Source organism: Papaver somniferum, chromosome 2 (assembly GCF_003573695.1).
Source record: "Papaver somniferum cultivar HN1 chromosome 2, ASM357369v1, whole genome shotgun sequence".
Lineage (NCBI taxonomy): Eukaryota > Viridiplantae > Streptophyta > Magnoliopsida > Ranunculales > Papaveraceae > Papaver > Papaver somniferum.
The window spans coordinates 158,223,031-158,240,282 of NC_039359.1; the positions used below are offsets into that span (position 1 = coordinate 158,223,031).

The window sequence follows — 17,252 nt, forward strand, 5'->3', positions numbered from 1 at the left end:
CAATAATCATTTTTTTTTAAACTTAACGGCATGAATAGATCTTTTGGATCCAAGCGCATGCTTCTTGTCAGCAGATTACACGATAGTTCCCACGGGTCCTGCATTCCACGCTTGCTTAGGCGACGGAAACAGGGAGAACACACGCATATTGCTATCCAAGTGTTAATACTTATTCCGATTGGTCTAACTGGTCCGGTCTTTTTTTTTTTTTGTTTTTTTTTTTTTGGAAAAGGTAACTCAGTCACTCTATTTCACCCTAGCAAAGGTAACAACTTGAATCGTGTGCCCCACCAAATCACTTGAAATAAAAGAAAACTAAAAATAGAAAGTGAAAAGGACTCGACAAGATATGGCGAAACTATCATGTTATTTCTAACACCTGAGCTCTGTGCTTTTATGAATAGACTCTATAGATGTTTCCATCTAGTCAGATTGGTTCCTCAACTCCTAAAACAAAAATGTTTCCATCCACTTAGATTGGTTAGTGCTATCCTAAATACGCATAAATTTCTAGGCTCTGGAGTTTATTTATTACGCAACTAAAAAGTTTCTCCCATACCCCCAAACTTAAATCTAACATTGTCCTCAATGTTCTAAAGATGAAACTAAAAGCATGAACAAGGAGAAACTGTTACCACTTGAAGCAAAAGAGATAAGGAAGGATATTACCGTGTTGCGTGAGATTGGGTTACCTCCCAAGAAGTGCTAAGTTTAAAGTCTTCAGCCAGACTAAGAAAGGTTTAATCTCCTCGAATCATATAGCAATAGCCGAAATAATTGTGGGTTATCGAAACCAAATAGAGCTATCACAAGTAAAAGGAATCTGCAACAAGCCAAGAAAATGAACATGTACTGCATACCCTTATCTAGTTTCCTGATTAAGATACCTATGTCCCATTGTGGTTCAGGTTCAGGTTCTATGAAAGGATCTTGATAGAAAATTTTCATTGGATGCACTTCCTCATAGCTAAGATCCAACAGTTCAGGTTTAAAAGTCTGGAAAAACTCAATTAAAAATAATAACAACCTGAATAAATGGGGATCCTTAAAGTCAATCAGATTTGACTTACACAGTTGACCACAACGAGAGTGGTGGTCTTCCTTAAACAGATGTGTCGACCCTAATCTCCTAAAGTAATTAGGTTTAGTCTCAAAACTTAATAATTGACACATCTGAAATTTATATGTTCCCACAATTGGTAGAAAAGTATTTGGTGGGAAAACAAAGTCAATCTGGGTATCATATCCTGGGCAAACCACATCAACCAGAGGATGGGTTTCTAACGACTGAAATTCTTCCTGGACATCATGAGGTTCGGGAAAACGAGTATGAAGATAATCTTGTAAGATGGTTGAGGCATTGATGTCAAGTCCCAAGTAAGGGATCTTTCTAAGAGTTAAAGTACACGGAGAATGATGATTACCCCCAAACTTAGAGTCTTCAGTGTCTCTAGATAGACTGGTCACAACTTCCCTAATTTCTATGTCATCAGATTCTTGAAAATGGGCAATTGATTTTTCTAAGTTGTAATCTTGTGGGTGATTCTCAGGATAAACTGGTTCCTCTAAACCACCATCATATAAAGGATTATGATAAAAAGTTTCTAGTAAAGGCTCATTAACTAAGGTGTTAATCATAGTTACTTCCTCCGATCCACTAATAAGTTCATCAAATAATGGATTGTCCAATACTATGTAGGCTAAAGGATCATGAACTACATCGTCTAAAAAGGTGGTATCCCTAATCAAATCCTCGTCCTTTTGAATAGGTGAATAATCATAAAAATTATTTGGATTTGAACTAGAAATAATATAATCACTATAAAGCTCAATTGGATTAATAGATTCCTGATCACTATGCCTACATATTTCAGATTCTTCATTACTACTATTCTCATCATCATCATCATTATAATAGCATGAAAATGATCGAACCTTATCAAAACAAGTAGTGTTACCAATTCTAACCTCGTCCTCTAAATTAGGCAAATATTCACTATTGATATCAAGGGTAGAATTAGAAACCCTATTTTGGAAATTTAGATTATTTCGAGCAGCATTAGCTAACTGTTCATTTTCTACCTCTAAACGTGCTTGAATTTCACTGAGCATAACACTTATATGTTCACAAGTCTCATTGAATATCTTAGACCGTTGTGTACTCTCTTCTCTTGAACTATCTGCACGTTCATACTCCCTTCGAATTTGTTGGTAGGTTTCTTCTAGAGATTGAACAGGTTTATAAATGTCATAATCAGGACTAGTTTTTAAGTAATTTTCCAAAAACGCATGACTAGTACTATAATATTCCTGATTTTCTTGCTCGTAAGACCAATTCGTGTGTGGATAGTAATTGGGCTCACTATGGTATGAACCATAACCTTGAAAAGGTTGGCGTTCCCAACTACTATTCCCACCATGGTCATAAAACTGATGATGTACATATTCAAATTCAGGTCGATACTCATTGTATTGGCTTCTATCATACCAGTTCGACATTCTTAATTGCAAGGGAATTATACACAACCACAAACAAAGCCGACTCGACTCCACCAAAACAAACCTAAAGATTTCTAGCAAACAAAAAGCATGATGGCTCCACTTAGATTGTTTCTAGACCAGCTTCTATCTTTCGAAAGGGAATTCGTTGCAATTTGAGCAAACCCCTCTGGAATCAATCTGAGTCAAAGTAAGTTGAATTGAGGCGAGGGAAGCTCAGTGGAGCTTTGATACCCAAGGCCTCACCGCTATCACAAGGCGGCGCAGTCACGCATTCAACCCACAGAAACCATCATGAACTTTGGAGTGTGCTTAAAGAGCAACCAATATTTTTCGAACGAGTTTCCTATTAAGCTCGTTACCCTATCGGTCTCGTTCTATTCCAAATTTTAAGCTTGGGTTCGCGTTAGGTTTCGTTTTCCTAAGGCGGGCAAGAAGGGAACGGTGATGAAATCCGAACCCTTATCTTGTTTAGGCCAGGCCTTTCCCTTTACTAGGAAAATAAAGACAGTCCGGTTCGTCCTCAAACAATTATCACCTTAAGGCAGACAGTAACCCGCTTGCAGAAGATTCGCGGGTGTTTCGATTGGACTTACCTCCTGTACCAGACGGGCGATGAACCGTTGTCGTCGACTCGGGCCACGACTCCTATGCCGTGTACGAACCCGAGGGGCCGAGACGATATAGTAATCGTCGTCCTTCCCTGCACACAGTTTATATAATTTTTTTTTTTAATAATAATACCCTTCCGTAGGGTTAAAAAAAAATAATAACAAAGTCCAAGAGTCCAGTCCAAAGTCCAAATAAATAAATAAAGAAAAAAAAATTACAGTTTTCCTCACACACTCTAAAAAAAAAATTAAAAATTAAATCCTAAAATTGTCCTTTTTTTCTTCTCTTTTCGCTTTAAGATTTTTCCTCTCCAAGTCCTTAGTTTTCACTTTGAACCTGCAAAATAAAGACAAAAAGAAACATAAAAGGGAACAAACAATTCTAAAAAATAAAATAATAATAAACCTAAAAAAATAAATCAATCTATATACAAGTCCCCGGCAGCGGCGCCATTTTGTTATAGTATTTTTCAAGAGGTAAGTAAAAGTTCGTTGCTCGGACTTGTAAAGATTTAAAAATGAAAATATATACACAATATTTGTCACAATGGGCGAGAGGTACTGGGACTAGGATTACGCCAATTTCATTTCTTAAGGTTCAAATAATAATTCTTTTATCAATAATAGCTCAAAAAATATATTAAATATATCGACTCTAATTTATTGCCAAGATTGATTCTCAAAACATTGATTGTAAGTCCTAAGCATGATGTATCAAAACACTTAAGCCAAGCATACATCATCAAATTAAATAACAACCAATTAATTCAAATCATATTTCAATTTTAAATTAATGCAAAAGTCATAAAAAAGAATTAAATGAAATTACCCCAAGTATGAAGTTTGGCCTCCTCCGTCGTCCCAGTGTTGGGTTTTAGCTCATCATAGTAAAAATGCTCTCAAAATAATTATTTATTGCTCAAAAAGTTGTTTACAAATGATAAAAATGAGTAAAACAATTGAACAGAAAAATCGCAACAGAAATAACTGTTGCAAAGGCGCTGTTCAGCTGTTACAAAAAGAACGATAAATGGTAACTGCTGTTGTACGAAGAACTACGACCCACAAGTGTGCGTCTTAGACACTGTTGATAAACGACTGCTTCTGCGAGTCCGTTCTTCGTGTTCTTCATCTTCATCAATGGCAGCAGCAGCAGCAGAGAGAAATCATGGTTCTCGATCTGCAGCGTTCCTTCTCTCCTCCCAACTCTCGACAGCCCTTCCCTGTGATATTAGCAAGCTATTTATACACTTAATCCTCATTGAATCTCGCCATAACTCCTCAAAAATCTTCACAATGAAGAAAAATATTTTTGAGAATTATTTCTTATTTCTTCCTCTGTGTACGTTAATTGTCTTGGAAATCTTCATAAACTGATTGATACGCATCCTAGGAGAATATATGGGCTTAAATACACAAACATGCAACATCTTTTACGTGATTTTCTTTCCAAAAATGAGACGATATTCTTTTCTCTGTTTTGATTGGGAATTGATTTTCTGGACAAATTTGATCGATCCCAACCACCATAATATCTTCATATACTCATATCACATATACCCATTAAGTCTCAGCTCTTTAATCTCGTTAAAACACCTTCAAATGTCGAATTGAAAATCTGCCAGTAAAGGAAAGAATTTTCCCGCCAAAACAAATTTTGAATTCCGAAAGAAGGTCGCCCCTTATCCAGTGGTCGCCCCTTATCCAAAAGCGAGAGTCCGAATAACACTTGTCCTCCGGGTGCCAAAATCAACTTTTCGAGCCGAATTTTCTTAAAATATTTATTTCCAAAAAAATACCTACAAATACATAAAATAACAAAATTAGTACAAAATCGAGTGCCAACAATACGGACATTGAGGACAAATTAGACACAAAAATGTGTCTATCACATATCAGCTCGGGGACGCCACCCACTGGAGATAGGGTGGGGAGACTCAGACAGAACAACTAAGAAATAGAGGAATGACGACACACTGCGAGGGAAAAAGAACCAAACCTGTGAAAGTTGAAATTTGGCTGCGAGTTTGCTCTAACTCAGCGCGCACAGCAAAAAGCTCTGAACGAAGACCGGCCTCTGCTTCACCCAACTTTTCTTTCTCCTTAAGGCTTTTCTTCAGTTCTTCTATTTCCACCTCAGCCGCAGATAATTCCTTTTCTCTGTGACGAAGCTTAGCCTCGAGCTTCAGAGATTTCGCTTTGAAGAACTGATACAGCACGTGGTTACAATACTCACTCCTCATCATCTACACATCAAGATGACAAAACATTATTTCACCGAAGCATTCGATCGTCAAAAAAAAGTATGTACGAAAATTTACCTCCAAGACACGCTGCCGTGGAAATCCATATTGATACCCGTCGGCGATGGCCATCATATCTGCAACGGAAGTAGGAGGCTCCGGCACAAGGGTAGCTTCGGGAACACTCAACTTTTTTCCCCAGGCTTCAGACACCCGCGCCTTAGAAGACATCTCCATCATGCGACGGGTATACGCAGTAGATTCCTTTTCCCCAGCAACAACAGGGGCGGGATGAGAGACAAATAGAAGATTCTTTTCCTTGAACCAATCCATGATGGCGTCCTCACCCTCAGATGTCGGCGACTGTGGAAGATTATCAGCAGGCGCATCAATGACCGATTTCCCCTTCTCTGACACGGCCCCCTCAGCACAAATGTCGGCATGCTCCTCCGCGCCTACATGCACAGCATGCTCCTCCGCACCACCATCTTCAACAGTAGCGTCTCCATTACCATCACCACCAAGAACATCCCAATTATCATTGGGGGAAAGTAAAGAGAAGTCCTCGGGAAAATGGAGGGCTTCGTCAAAGAACTCCCCCGTGGAGTACATCCGATCAAAAGAAAATTCTTGAGAGGCGGGAAGGGTATCCGCGACATCACCAGCAGGGACGGAAACGTCCCCAATAACAACGTCATCAGCCACCACGGCTTTGTTCCTTCCTTCATCACCAACATGACCAACGAAGACCTCTTCTTCGACATTGATAGGGGAGGTACCAGTACGTTCCTCCCCATCTGTAATCTCCTCATCCTCAGCAAACTCTTCCTTCACTGGACTAGTAACTTCTTCTTGGGCCTCAGCCTCGCCCATGACAATAGTAGAAGACTGCTTCAGCTTAATCTTTTTCTTCTTCAACACCTGAAACCAACACCACAAAAAGAATTATTTTTCCCGACTGATGAATTTCTAAAAGAGGAAAAGCGCAGCTAGAATCCGCGTACCTGAGCAGTTGAGGTATTCTTTGGTGGAAGTATAGCACCCGAACCTTCCTCCTCGTCTCCCTCTACGACGTCAAGGGCATAAGGAAAATTCATACCCGCAAAGTTCAAACGCCAGGGACAGAAATCTCCATAACGAGCAGGAGGAGACTCGCGTGGCTTGCTACTCTCGGTAGGCCGCCAACCGCGGGGACCAGGAATCCAACCGTAATCCCACGGACCAACTATTTCGATAACGGTGGCGTGCCACTAGTAGTCATGATCGCGCTTGATCCTCTCCCGCGCTGGGAAGAGTTTCCGATGACTAGACCCCTCCGTGCCAGGAACATACTTCAGCTTGGCATCGCTGACCTCATTTAACAGACGAATATCGCCCCGAGGAGCAGGGAGATTCCGAAGGCTGACACTCCACGGCTTGCGGTTCCTACTATTGACGTAATCACCGAAGGAGTTATTGAAATTCTCAGGAGTATACCATTCCTTCTCCGCAGGATTGGGGACGTAGCAAGTCATCGACGTCTCCCCCTTACTCCGCAGATAGCACTCCTTCAGGGCGCGGAGATATTCCCCGATAGTTGGGATACGGAACGGCTGTGAGTATTGGTGGAAGAGCCTTCACGACTAACGAGCACGTCATAGTAGAAGGAATCACCTGATTTGTACAACGGCAGCATAAGACCAGCTTTGAACGCTCCAACCGTCGTTAACAAATGAAATTCATCGAACTTATACTTTGAGATAAGCTCATAAGTAATATCATCCTCAGGGGCATAGAAACGAACCCCGAAGGCTTGAAGCTCATGCTTTTCCTTGAATATTTCGAGATCAATATTCTTGAAGGTTACTTTTTTCTTACTAACCGAGACACTGCGTATCAAGGGGGCAGCCTCATCCTCCTCGGTGGGGCCGGATGAACTAATGAACGCTTCGGAAGCTTTTCTCTTCACAGGAGGATTCTTTGAAGATTCAGCCCTCGGAACTACACCCTTCGTATTCTTCCCTTTAAAAGTTGGAGGAGACTGCAGATGATGCTCGGGCACTAACGAACGTAGAGGAGGAACGTCAAAAGCAACAGCACGAGGCGGAGCCTGCGTACTCCTAGTATCATCACGAGGACGAGACGCTGCGCGATCGAAGACTCTTCGGGAACCAGAAGGAATTGTCGGAGGAATCTCTTCCCTAGAAGACGAGGCCTTCGCTCCAGAAGAAACTCGACTCCGACGAACATCATCTTGAGACTCTCTACGCGGAGGAGATCTCGATAGCCCAGAATCAGGAGTCTGATAAGTAAGCCGCGGACGGTCAGACATGGCTGCGAAAAGATTAAAATCAAGAACAAGTTACACACATTCAAAAACATTACCAAAGATCAAAAAACCACATCAATAGCAATACACACACGATAACGCAGAAACCCTAAAATTAGTATACATGCTCAAAATTTCATAAAATTCATACCCTCAAAACAGTGGCTTCCTTAATTTAAGATGAAGAACAGGGGCAAACTAGTATGCAAGCATCAGAAGAAGTTCTTCATCACAAACAAGGAACAACAGTAGCAGAGAATTTACAAATCAACACAGCGTAAAACAGTGGAAATAAAGAAAAGAAAAACTTACCGGCAAAAACAGCAGTAGAAGAAACAAACAGTGGAAGCGGGCGTGATTAATGCTAAGGTGGAGAGAATTTAAGATCACAGGTTCAATGAAGACTGACAGAGAATTTAAGATCACAGGTTCAATGAAGACAGACAGAGAATTTAAGGGCTGAAAAACAAAGAATGAAAACTGAGAGAGTGTTTAGGAAGAATGAAATTAAATTTTCTTTCTATCCTTAAAATACCCGAAAGAAAGAGAAGGAAATTAATGGAGGAATGGGAAACGTGCCCGTTACATAAGCAGTTAATGCACGAATAAAAGACGTGCCCAAGTATCTAGGAGAAGTTATTAGGAGTGAGAAGAATATGCGACGATAGTTTTTCTTCAAGGCACCCATTAGACATTCAAGCCCGAAGAAAAGGGGCAAATTGTGTACACATATATCTCACTATCAGACACGTGTATATAAAAATATACGTGGAAAGCATGTAGGCCAAAACATCAAAACATGATGCGTCACGAAACACCAAATAAACCCCGAGGAGTTACTTTATCTCATCCCCAAAAGAGAAGCTAAGATCAACGGTGGAGAGAAAGTTAGCTGACACGGACGTGACAGGGGCAGAAGACACTTGTCTGACACGAGCAGACCCCTCAACTACCCACATTAAACACTCTGAGCAGTGTACGTGTCGATCAACCTGTGGAACGAGCGAGGATGCCTCTGCGGGATCAAGGGGCAAACGCAGACCTCCGCGTGATAGACGCAAGGACACAAGAAGATAAGGTTCCCACGGTCTTCAGAGATGGGTCCCACATTCTAACCTTATAAATACCCCGTCTCCACCAAGGGGAAAGGGGATCGGAAAAATCAGGAAGGGAAGGAGAGAGAGAGAGAAAGATTGCAAGTGTAAGTTAATCAGTTAGAAGAGAGAAACATGTAAACCCAAAAAGTCATTCGACTATTCGTGTAATCGTGAAGAACATAGTAAAACAACAAACCCCGTGGACGTAGGCCTTAGTGCTGAACCACGTAAACCTTGGTCTTATTTACATTTCAGCACTTTACATTTATTTAGCTCCATGGATCTTTACTTATACGTTTTGTTTTCTTTGCTTGTACTTATATCCCGTGTGCAAATGCCTCGCATGGAGTTGTTAGATGAGGCCATGATAAACCCGAAGGTTTTGAGCCAATGAATCAACACCATGATATCATCATCACAAATCTCTTTAGATGATGATGATTGATTGTGAGCATTCGGATCCCCTCGTGGTTTGTGTGTTCACATTCTCGAAGTGACAGAAGCTTCAGAGGAAGTGCTAGGTGATGCTGGGAAGAAGGAAAAAGAGGGTGCTGCAATAAAGGAGAAAAGATGTCATCCAAATACAGAATTTGATGAAGAAGAGAAGGGTAAGTGTGAGGAAGAAAAAGAGATTGTTGCTGTCCCTATGGGGGGGAGAGTATTAGAAGGTAGTCAAGTAAGTGCGCTTAAGAGGAAAATAACTTTAGATACAGGGGAAGATTTTAAGGAAATCAAAAAGCCAAAGAAGGTTTTGAAAAAGTCCAAGAAAAAATCAGAGGAAGTGCTAGGTGATGCTGGGAAGAAGGAAAAAGAGGATAAGTCCAAGGAGGAAGAGGAGATTGTTGTTATTCCTATGGCTGAAAATGCATCAGGAGACAGTCAAGCCAGTCTGCTCATGAGGGAAGTTGTTTTAGATAAGGTGCAAGAGTCTCATAAAGTCAAAAAGCCTAAGAAGGTTTTAAAAAAGGCAAAGAAAAAAATAGAGGAAGTGCAAGGTAGTGCAAAGATGGAAGAGATGGATAACGGCAAGGAAGTAAAGGAGATTGCTGATATCCCTTTGGTGAAGAATGTTCCTTCAGATACGGTGGACGAGTTGAAGAATGCCAAAAGGCTTAAGAAGAAGCTTGTTATCAAGCATGATGCAGAAACTCCTGAACTGTTGCAGGTATATGATAGCTCACTATTTAGTATTCCTTTGTTCAGTTAATGAATGATATATGCTGTAGATTATCCAAATTTACAACTTAGATTACACAATCTACCTAGCCATTTTGTTTATTCCTGCCTCTCCTTAGCATGTTAGCTTCATGTAAGCTTGGTTTATTCTTTCTAAAGCAAAAATTATGTGTGTATCAGTTACTTGCCTCATACATGTTTACAAGACGAATACAGAGTGTAGGAAGTAACTTTCTGGTGTCTAATATGTTTATGGAGAATATTTTTATGGGATGACCAGACGTTGGTTGTTAAACAAAAAGAAGCACATCTTAGGAAAGGTATGTGTGGTTTGCTGTTCAGTCTTAAGCAGTTTAGGACTGTGTGTTGGCTGCCATCAAGCTGTCTTTGTATTTCCAATGGCAAGAATCAAGATAGGTGTGTGTTCAGTTACTTCTGTTTGTTTTTTTTAGCTGGAAAGCTATTATGCTTATTTTTCCACTTGGAACTTGGTTAAGCTGTTGAGGAAATTGTCAGCTTAAGTTAAAACTGCGTCAGATCATTCTCTGTTGTACAGGCTTCTTCCATGGATTTCCTGCGACCTGGATGCTTAGTTACTATTATGGATGACTTTAATAGATAACCGCTACTTATTCATAAGAATCAGATCTTAATAACTAAGGGCTATGGGCCGCTCAACTCTGCTGTGGACTTTGTCCATTTCACAAACTTGTGTTTGCCGATTAGTTTAACCCTGACATCTATCGTACGAATTATTTAGAGTTTTTTAAAGTCACTTGATCCTTTTGTTTTATGCCAGAAAGAGTTTCGAGCCAACGTTGTTTAATTGACGATAGATCACCGCTGTGTTTTGATTACTTATTCAAACATATTTTTCAATTATTTACATAAATGGGGTGTGTATTTCCTTCTCTCAGTGTAGGTTTTTATATACTTTCAATTTGATTATTTGATTTATAACCAGGCATCTAATATGTGTGCAAAGGAGGACTCACAAAGTGAAGAAGTAACTTTGTGTCCAGAAAGGGCTACAGAGAGTTTAGTTGCTCTACCAAAGGTAACAAAAGTTGTTGACAAAAGTGAAGCTGGCAAACACAAGAAGAAAGCTTCATCAAGGGATCTTGTGGAACAAGAGGAAGAGTTGGAGAAGGAAGAAGAATCCAGGACATCCAAAAACCCTACGAAGATTCTGAAAAGGTCAAAGAAAAAAGTGAAGGAAGTGCAAGGGGGTGCTGCAATAAAGGAGAAAAGATGTCATCCAAATACAGAATTTGATGAAGAAGAGAAGGATAACTTTGAGGATGAAAAAGAGATTGTTGCTGTCCCTATGGCGGGGAAAGTATCAGAAGGTACTCAAGTAAGTCCGATCAAAAATAAAGTAGATAAGGAGGAAGATTTGAAGAAAGTCAAAAAGCTTAAGAAGGTTTTGAAAAAGTCTAAGAAAAAAGTAGAGGAAGTGCAAGGCGATGCTGCGAAGATGGAATAAGAGGATAAGTCTAAGGAGAAAGATGAGATTCCTGCTGTTCCTACGGTTAAGAATGTATCAGAAGATTTCCAAGCAAGTGTGCCTCATGAGGAAACTTGCTTCCAGTTAAGTGGAAATCTAGAAGAAAGTCAAATGGCGTTAGAAGACGTTTGCGATTAAGTATGATATAGAAACTCCTGACCTGGGGCAGGTACAAAATGTGCTGTAGATTATCTGAATTTACAACTTAAATTACAGTCTTTACCTGGCCCTCTTGTTTATTATTGCTTCTTCTTAGCATGTTATCTGTATGTATGCTTGTTTTATTCCATCCAAAACTAAAATTATGTGTCTACCGGTCACTTGCCTCGTACATGTTGACAAGATGAAGAATACATGCTGTATGTAGTAGGTTTGATCTCCTGTGATGTTGAAAGTGAGAAATATTCCGAATTCCTGTGTTTTGTTTTTCTAGTGAAGTTGATTGGCAAGCTACAAGATAGAAGGGTAGTTTTGAAATATGGCCACAAGGTTCAAGTTCAAGACAGATAACGGTACTGCTCAGTCATTTTCTCTTTGTGTGCTATTACTTCTTGTGCTTGGCATAGAGATGACTAACAAATTTGTTTTGTTGATCAGGTAAAGTTATTGATGGATGGATTTGATAAAGCTGTAATGACTGTGAAAAAAGGTGAGTTGGCGCTGGTGACTATTATGCCCGAGTATGCTTTTTGCTCTTTAGGGTCTCACCAGGAGCTTGCTGTTGTTCCTCCTGGTTCAACTGTCTATTATGAAGTTGAGCTTGTATCTTTTGTTAAGGTTGGTGGGGTGTTAAAGACCAAATCTGTTTTCTGCTCTTTGGCATTTGAAAGTGTATTCTGGTTTCGCCTATTTAAGCTATCTGTTGATGTCATGTACGACAGGATAATGAATTGTGGATTCGTGGGACATGGACGATGGGGAGAAAATTGTGGCTGCTGGCAAAAAGAAGGTAATGCAGTGTTCAAGGAGGGTAAATATGTGAGAGCCTAAGAGATACAGGAAGGCACTACCTATCTTTTAAGGGAAAGTAAATATGTGGTATGCTGATTTTAGGGAAGTAGTGGAGTCTGACCAAGTATCTTTTCTCTTGTTTCTGAGTTGGGCTGCAAAATTCATTATGATTGGGAACCAAGTCCGTTTTTTATTTTATTTCTTGTATTGTAGCTGCTGTAGAAGTGACATAAGTGATTGTCATTGTCATTCTTTATTTTATCTGCTCATGGTATGATTCAAAATACTTTTTCGATTTCTTAGTAGTTTAGACATGTAATAGTGATTTTGCCACTTATATCAATCACCTCACAATAATGTTAATTGTATGGAAGAGAAACAAGATATTGTCGAATCATTAACGATGGGACGAAGATGTTTGTGACTACTTTTTATCTTACCTATGGAGATTAAATCTCGAGCAAATCTTAGAGAAGATAGTACTCAATACGATAGAACAAAGTAAGATCAGAACACGAAACTATAGATAAAATAGTTGGGTCTGGCTTCAGAATCCCAAGGAAGTCTTTAAGTCGTTAACCTATAATGGTTATAGGAAAAACCTATGTTGAAGGAGAATTGACTCTAGTCGCAACTAGTATCACACATGAGGTGTAGGGATTAGGTTTTCCAGTTGCTAGACTTCTCCCTTATATAGTCTTCAAATCAAGATTTGCAATCAATGTTACCTTGGTAACAAAGCATTCAATATTCACCATGAGATGAAAACCTGATTAGAGTCAAGCTAATATCTTTTAACCAATAGATCGAACTTAGCTTGTTATACACAAATGAAATGTGACTTCATTTAGGTATGAGTAACCATACCCAAACATATGCACATAGTTGGCTCAATAATAGTTAGCCGCAGTTAGCCACATGAACACTTTCACATCAACCTTGTTCATCTTAATCACAACTAGTTCAAATGACTCAAATGAAACTAGTTATGGAGTTGTTCAATTGTTTATATTTTTATAGAAGTATAGAAGACACAATTGAAGAAAAATCGATTCATGAACATTATAGCCACGGTTTGCAAAATATTGCATTCCTTAATATATAAATGTATTAGTTCATGAACAAACCTATTTTAGAACTCAACCCACTCAAGTATGCAAATGGGTACGCACACTTAGAGTTCCGGACTTTGTATGGGTTCGCCAGTATGCGAACAGGTACGCATACTGTCATACGTGACCAAACTCAGTTGAATTCTCGGACTTGAACTTCTCAGCCGGTACGCATACGGGTATGCATACTAAGTTCCCTGACTTCAACTTCCAAACCAGTATGCATACTATGGTTCCCGGACTTTGAATAACTTGCAACAGTTAGCATATAAGTATGCATACTGTGTTATATTCAATCACTGGTTAATCGTTCTAAACTTCATCTTAGTCATTGAAACATTCTTGGAAGATGGGAATATCTGTATCAAACAAACTACTAGGTTCAAAGCAATTTTCAAGTGATCAATAGATCAATACGAAACATTCTGAGTCTACATCAAATGACTGTCTCACACAAATCATGTAAGATGTTACCAGGCGATTTTCACATGATCATCTTTTAACTTTCGTCAAGAATAAAGATGAACTTGGTTAAAGCGAAAGCTTACCAACACATATTTTGAGAAATATGTAAGGGAGTTAAACTCAGCTCAAAATATCAAATGTGTATAAATTAAAGTCTATATAGTTATACGAATTTTGTCTCAATAAGAGATAGAATAGAAATAGACTTCTGACTTATAGATGAGTTCAAGTCTCCACATACCTTTTGTTGATGAAGTTCCACAAGCTCCCCTAAGTAGTTCTTCGTCTTCAATCGATGAACATCGTGAAGTCTAAAGCTCAACTACATATTTTATCCTAATCTGAGACATAGCTATAATTAGACTAGAAATCAAGACTTATAGTTTTGGCAACTAAACTTGACAACAAGCTTGAGATAGAAAGGCTTGCGAGTTCGACAGAGAAGCTCTCTTACAGTAAGAAATTATATCTTACATGTCAACCTCCCTACACCAACTATACCCTAGCATAGGGGTGAACATGGATTTTTTTATGCAAAAAAAAAAAAAAATTATATTGAAGAATGTTCAATGTCTGACATAATAAAGGATTTCAAAAAAAATTGGAAATTGGTTTAATCCAACAACCAGACACTCCCTATTTGCAGGCATACTTAGGTAATTCATTTGCACACTTATCTATTTGTGTACTTACATCTCCAACTATCAAAGTAACTTAATAAAGATTGAATATCTTCAGCAATGCATCTAAACTCCCAAGGAATAGACGATTCTCTGCCTTAAATTGTTGAGACTAAAGAATGGTAATCTGTCTTCAGTGCTTTCTTCTTAAAACCAAGAGATATAGTGAAAACGCGGGGGGTCTAACAACCTCACCCAATATTTCTATTAGCAATCTGTATGGACTAACTCCAATATACTTTCTAGAGAATCAACTAAACAGTCAGACTCAATCTAGAGAAAAGTATATCGAGGAGTTAATATCTCTCTCACTTGATTTGATTTCTACTCAAGTAAATAGGAATTTGTGAGTCTTTATCAAATACAAGGATGATAAACTTGGACGGTACCAAAGACCAATGTCCAAGGATCAATCAATTTCCAATCAACAACCAAAGGTTGGATTTCACTATTGTTCGATACAATGCACAACCTGTGATATTTCAATTATATAATAAAATATAATGTGGAATAGAAATAACACAGACACCAGAAATTTTGTTAACGAGAAAACAGCAAATGCAGAAAAACCACGGGACCTAGTCCAGATTGAACAACACACTGTATTAAGCCGCTACAGACACTAGCCTACTACAAACTAACTTTGGTCTGGACTGTAGTTGAACCCTAATCAATTTCACACTGATTCAAGGTACAATTGCGCTCCTTACGTCTCTGATCCCAGCAGGATACTACGCACTTGATTCCCTTAGCTGATCTCACCCACAACCAAGAGTTGCTACGACCCAAAGTCGAAGACTTTAATAAACAAATCTGTATCACACAGAAAAGTCTACAAAGATAGATAAATATGTCTCCCACAGATAAACCTAAAAGTTTTTTCTAACTTTTGATAAAAATCAAGGTGAACAAGAACCAATTGATAAACCGGACTTGTATTCCCGAAGAATAGCCTAGTATTATCAATCACCTCACAATAATCTAAATCGTATGGTAGCGAAACTAGATATTGCGGAATCACAAACGATGAGACAGAGATGTTTGTGATTTGTTTTTATCTTGCTATATCGGAGATATAACCTCAAGTCAATTATTCCAATTGAAATCGTACGATAGAAAATGGCAAGATCAGATTGTTCAACTACAAGAGAAGTAGTTTCGTGTGGCTTCATAATCCCAATGAAATCTTCCAGTCATTAATCGACAGGGTCTCAAGAAGAAACCTACGAATAAAGGAGAATCGACTCTAGAAAACCAACTAGTATCACACAGGAGATGTGGGGATTAGTTTTGCACAGTTGTTAGATACCTCCTTATATAGTTTTCAAATTAGGGTTTACAATCCAAGTTACCTTGGTAACAAAGCATTCAATATTCACCGTTAGATGAAAAACCTGATTTATCCAAGCTAACATCTTTGAACCGTTAGATCGAAACTTAGTTTGTCACACACAAATGATATGTATTCATTTAGGTTTGAGTAACCGTACCTAAACGTGTACATTGGTTGGTTCACAAATGGTTTTCCAATGGTTAGCCATATGAGTGATTTCATATCAAACGTATTCATCTTTATCATAACTAGTTCAAATGACTCATAAGAACTAGTTCAAGAGTTGTTCAATTGCTTAGGTCTTTATACATAGACACAATTGAAACAAAATCGGTTTGATTTATTTGAATCAATTCATGAACAATATACCCACGGTTTGCAAAGATTTCATTCCTTATAATTTATTGTTTAAGTCCATGAACTAACGATTTGAAAAATAACCAGCTTGGGTACGCGTACGGGTATGCATACCTTAGATACCGGATTTTGAGTTGGTTTCAGTTTCCAAACTCAATAGACTTTTTCGGGTGAAAAATTTCCGCCAGTACGCGTACCTAAGGTGACTGGTTTTTGAGTTCGTAAACTTCAAACCCGGCATAATTTCACAGACGTGAACTTCTACCAGTATGCGTACGGGTACGCATACCCAACCTGTCTCCTTAACCAATACCGCGTGCACACATATGCACACACTTGGTTTCCGACACATGGATTTATACAAAAATGTGCGAACACACTAAATGTTTACATCCATAGATGGTTACATATTCTCAACTCTAAATTTCAATCATTGAAACATTCTTCTTCAAGATGGTTACATAGATGTTATAACAGTCGTCAGACATAAAGAATCGACTATCATCATCAAATCTATTTTCAAAATTGAAACGTCATCATGACTTTCGTCATGGGTAAAGATGAAGATGGTTAAAGTAAAATCTTATCAACACGTATTTCGAGAAAAATATAGGCGAGTAAACTCAGCTCGAAATAGCAAGTGTGTATGCATGAAAACTATCATACTTATACGAATGTTGTCTCAAGAGTAGGAGATAGAGTAGATAGACTTTTGAGTGACAAGATGAGTTCCAGTCTCCACATACCTTTTAGTTGGATGAAGTTCCACCGGTTCCTTGAGTAGTTCTTCGTCTTTTCAAGATAATCGTCATGGAGTCTGGAGCTCAACTATTCCTAACTATCCTAGACCGAGACTTAGTCATAAGTATACTAGAAATCAATACATATAGTTTTGATCACTAATATTGATAAA

General features: G+C 38.7%; 1 protein-coding gene across 3 annotated transcripts; it reads left to right on the top strand.

Moving 5' to 3' along the window:
• Positions 1–9,582: 9,582 nt before the first annotated feature.
• LOC113349555 (eukaryotic translation initiation factor 5B-like) lies at positions 9,583–12,719 on the top strand. Of its 3 annotated transcripts, none has more exons than XR_003360252.1 (5): positions 9,583–9,923; positions 10,899–11,610; positions 11,875–11,953; positions 12,039–12,218; positions 12,323–12,719. XR_003360252.1 is itself a non-coding variant. In XM_026593526.1 (2 exons), the coding sequence occupies exons 1-2, from the start codon at positions 9,612–9,614 to the stop codon at positions 11,418–11,420; spliced, it is 834 nt and encodes a 277-aa protein (XP_026449311.1). In that variant the 5' UTR covers positions 9,583–9,611; the 3' UTR covers positions 11,421–11,761. The 3 variants fall into 3 exon arrangements, 1 of the variants encoding a protein (XP_026449311.1); XR_003360253.1 differs by having other exon boundaries at positions 11,880–11,953; XM_026593526.1 differs by lacking the exons at positions 11,875–11,953; positions 12,039–12,218; positions 12,323–12,719 and having other exon boundaries at positions 10,899–11,761.
• The last annotated feature ends 4,533 nt before the right edge of the window (positions 12,720–17,252 follow it).

Excerpts from the sequence above, each read along its gene's own strand:
- LOC113349555 (XM_026593526.1), top strand. The coding sequence starts at position 9,612 with ATGGCTGAAAATGCATCAGGAGACAGTCAAGCCAGTCTGCTCATGAGG. Across the intron at positions 9,924-10,898 it reads AAACTCCTGAACTGTTGCAG|GCATCTAATATGTGTGCAAA; the intron begins GTATATGATAGC and ends ATTTATAACCAG.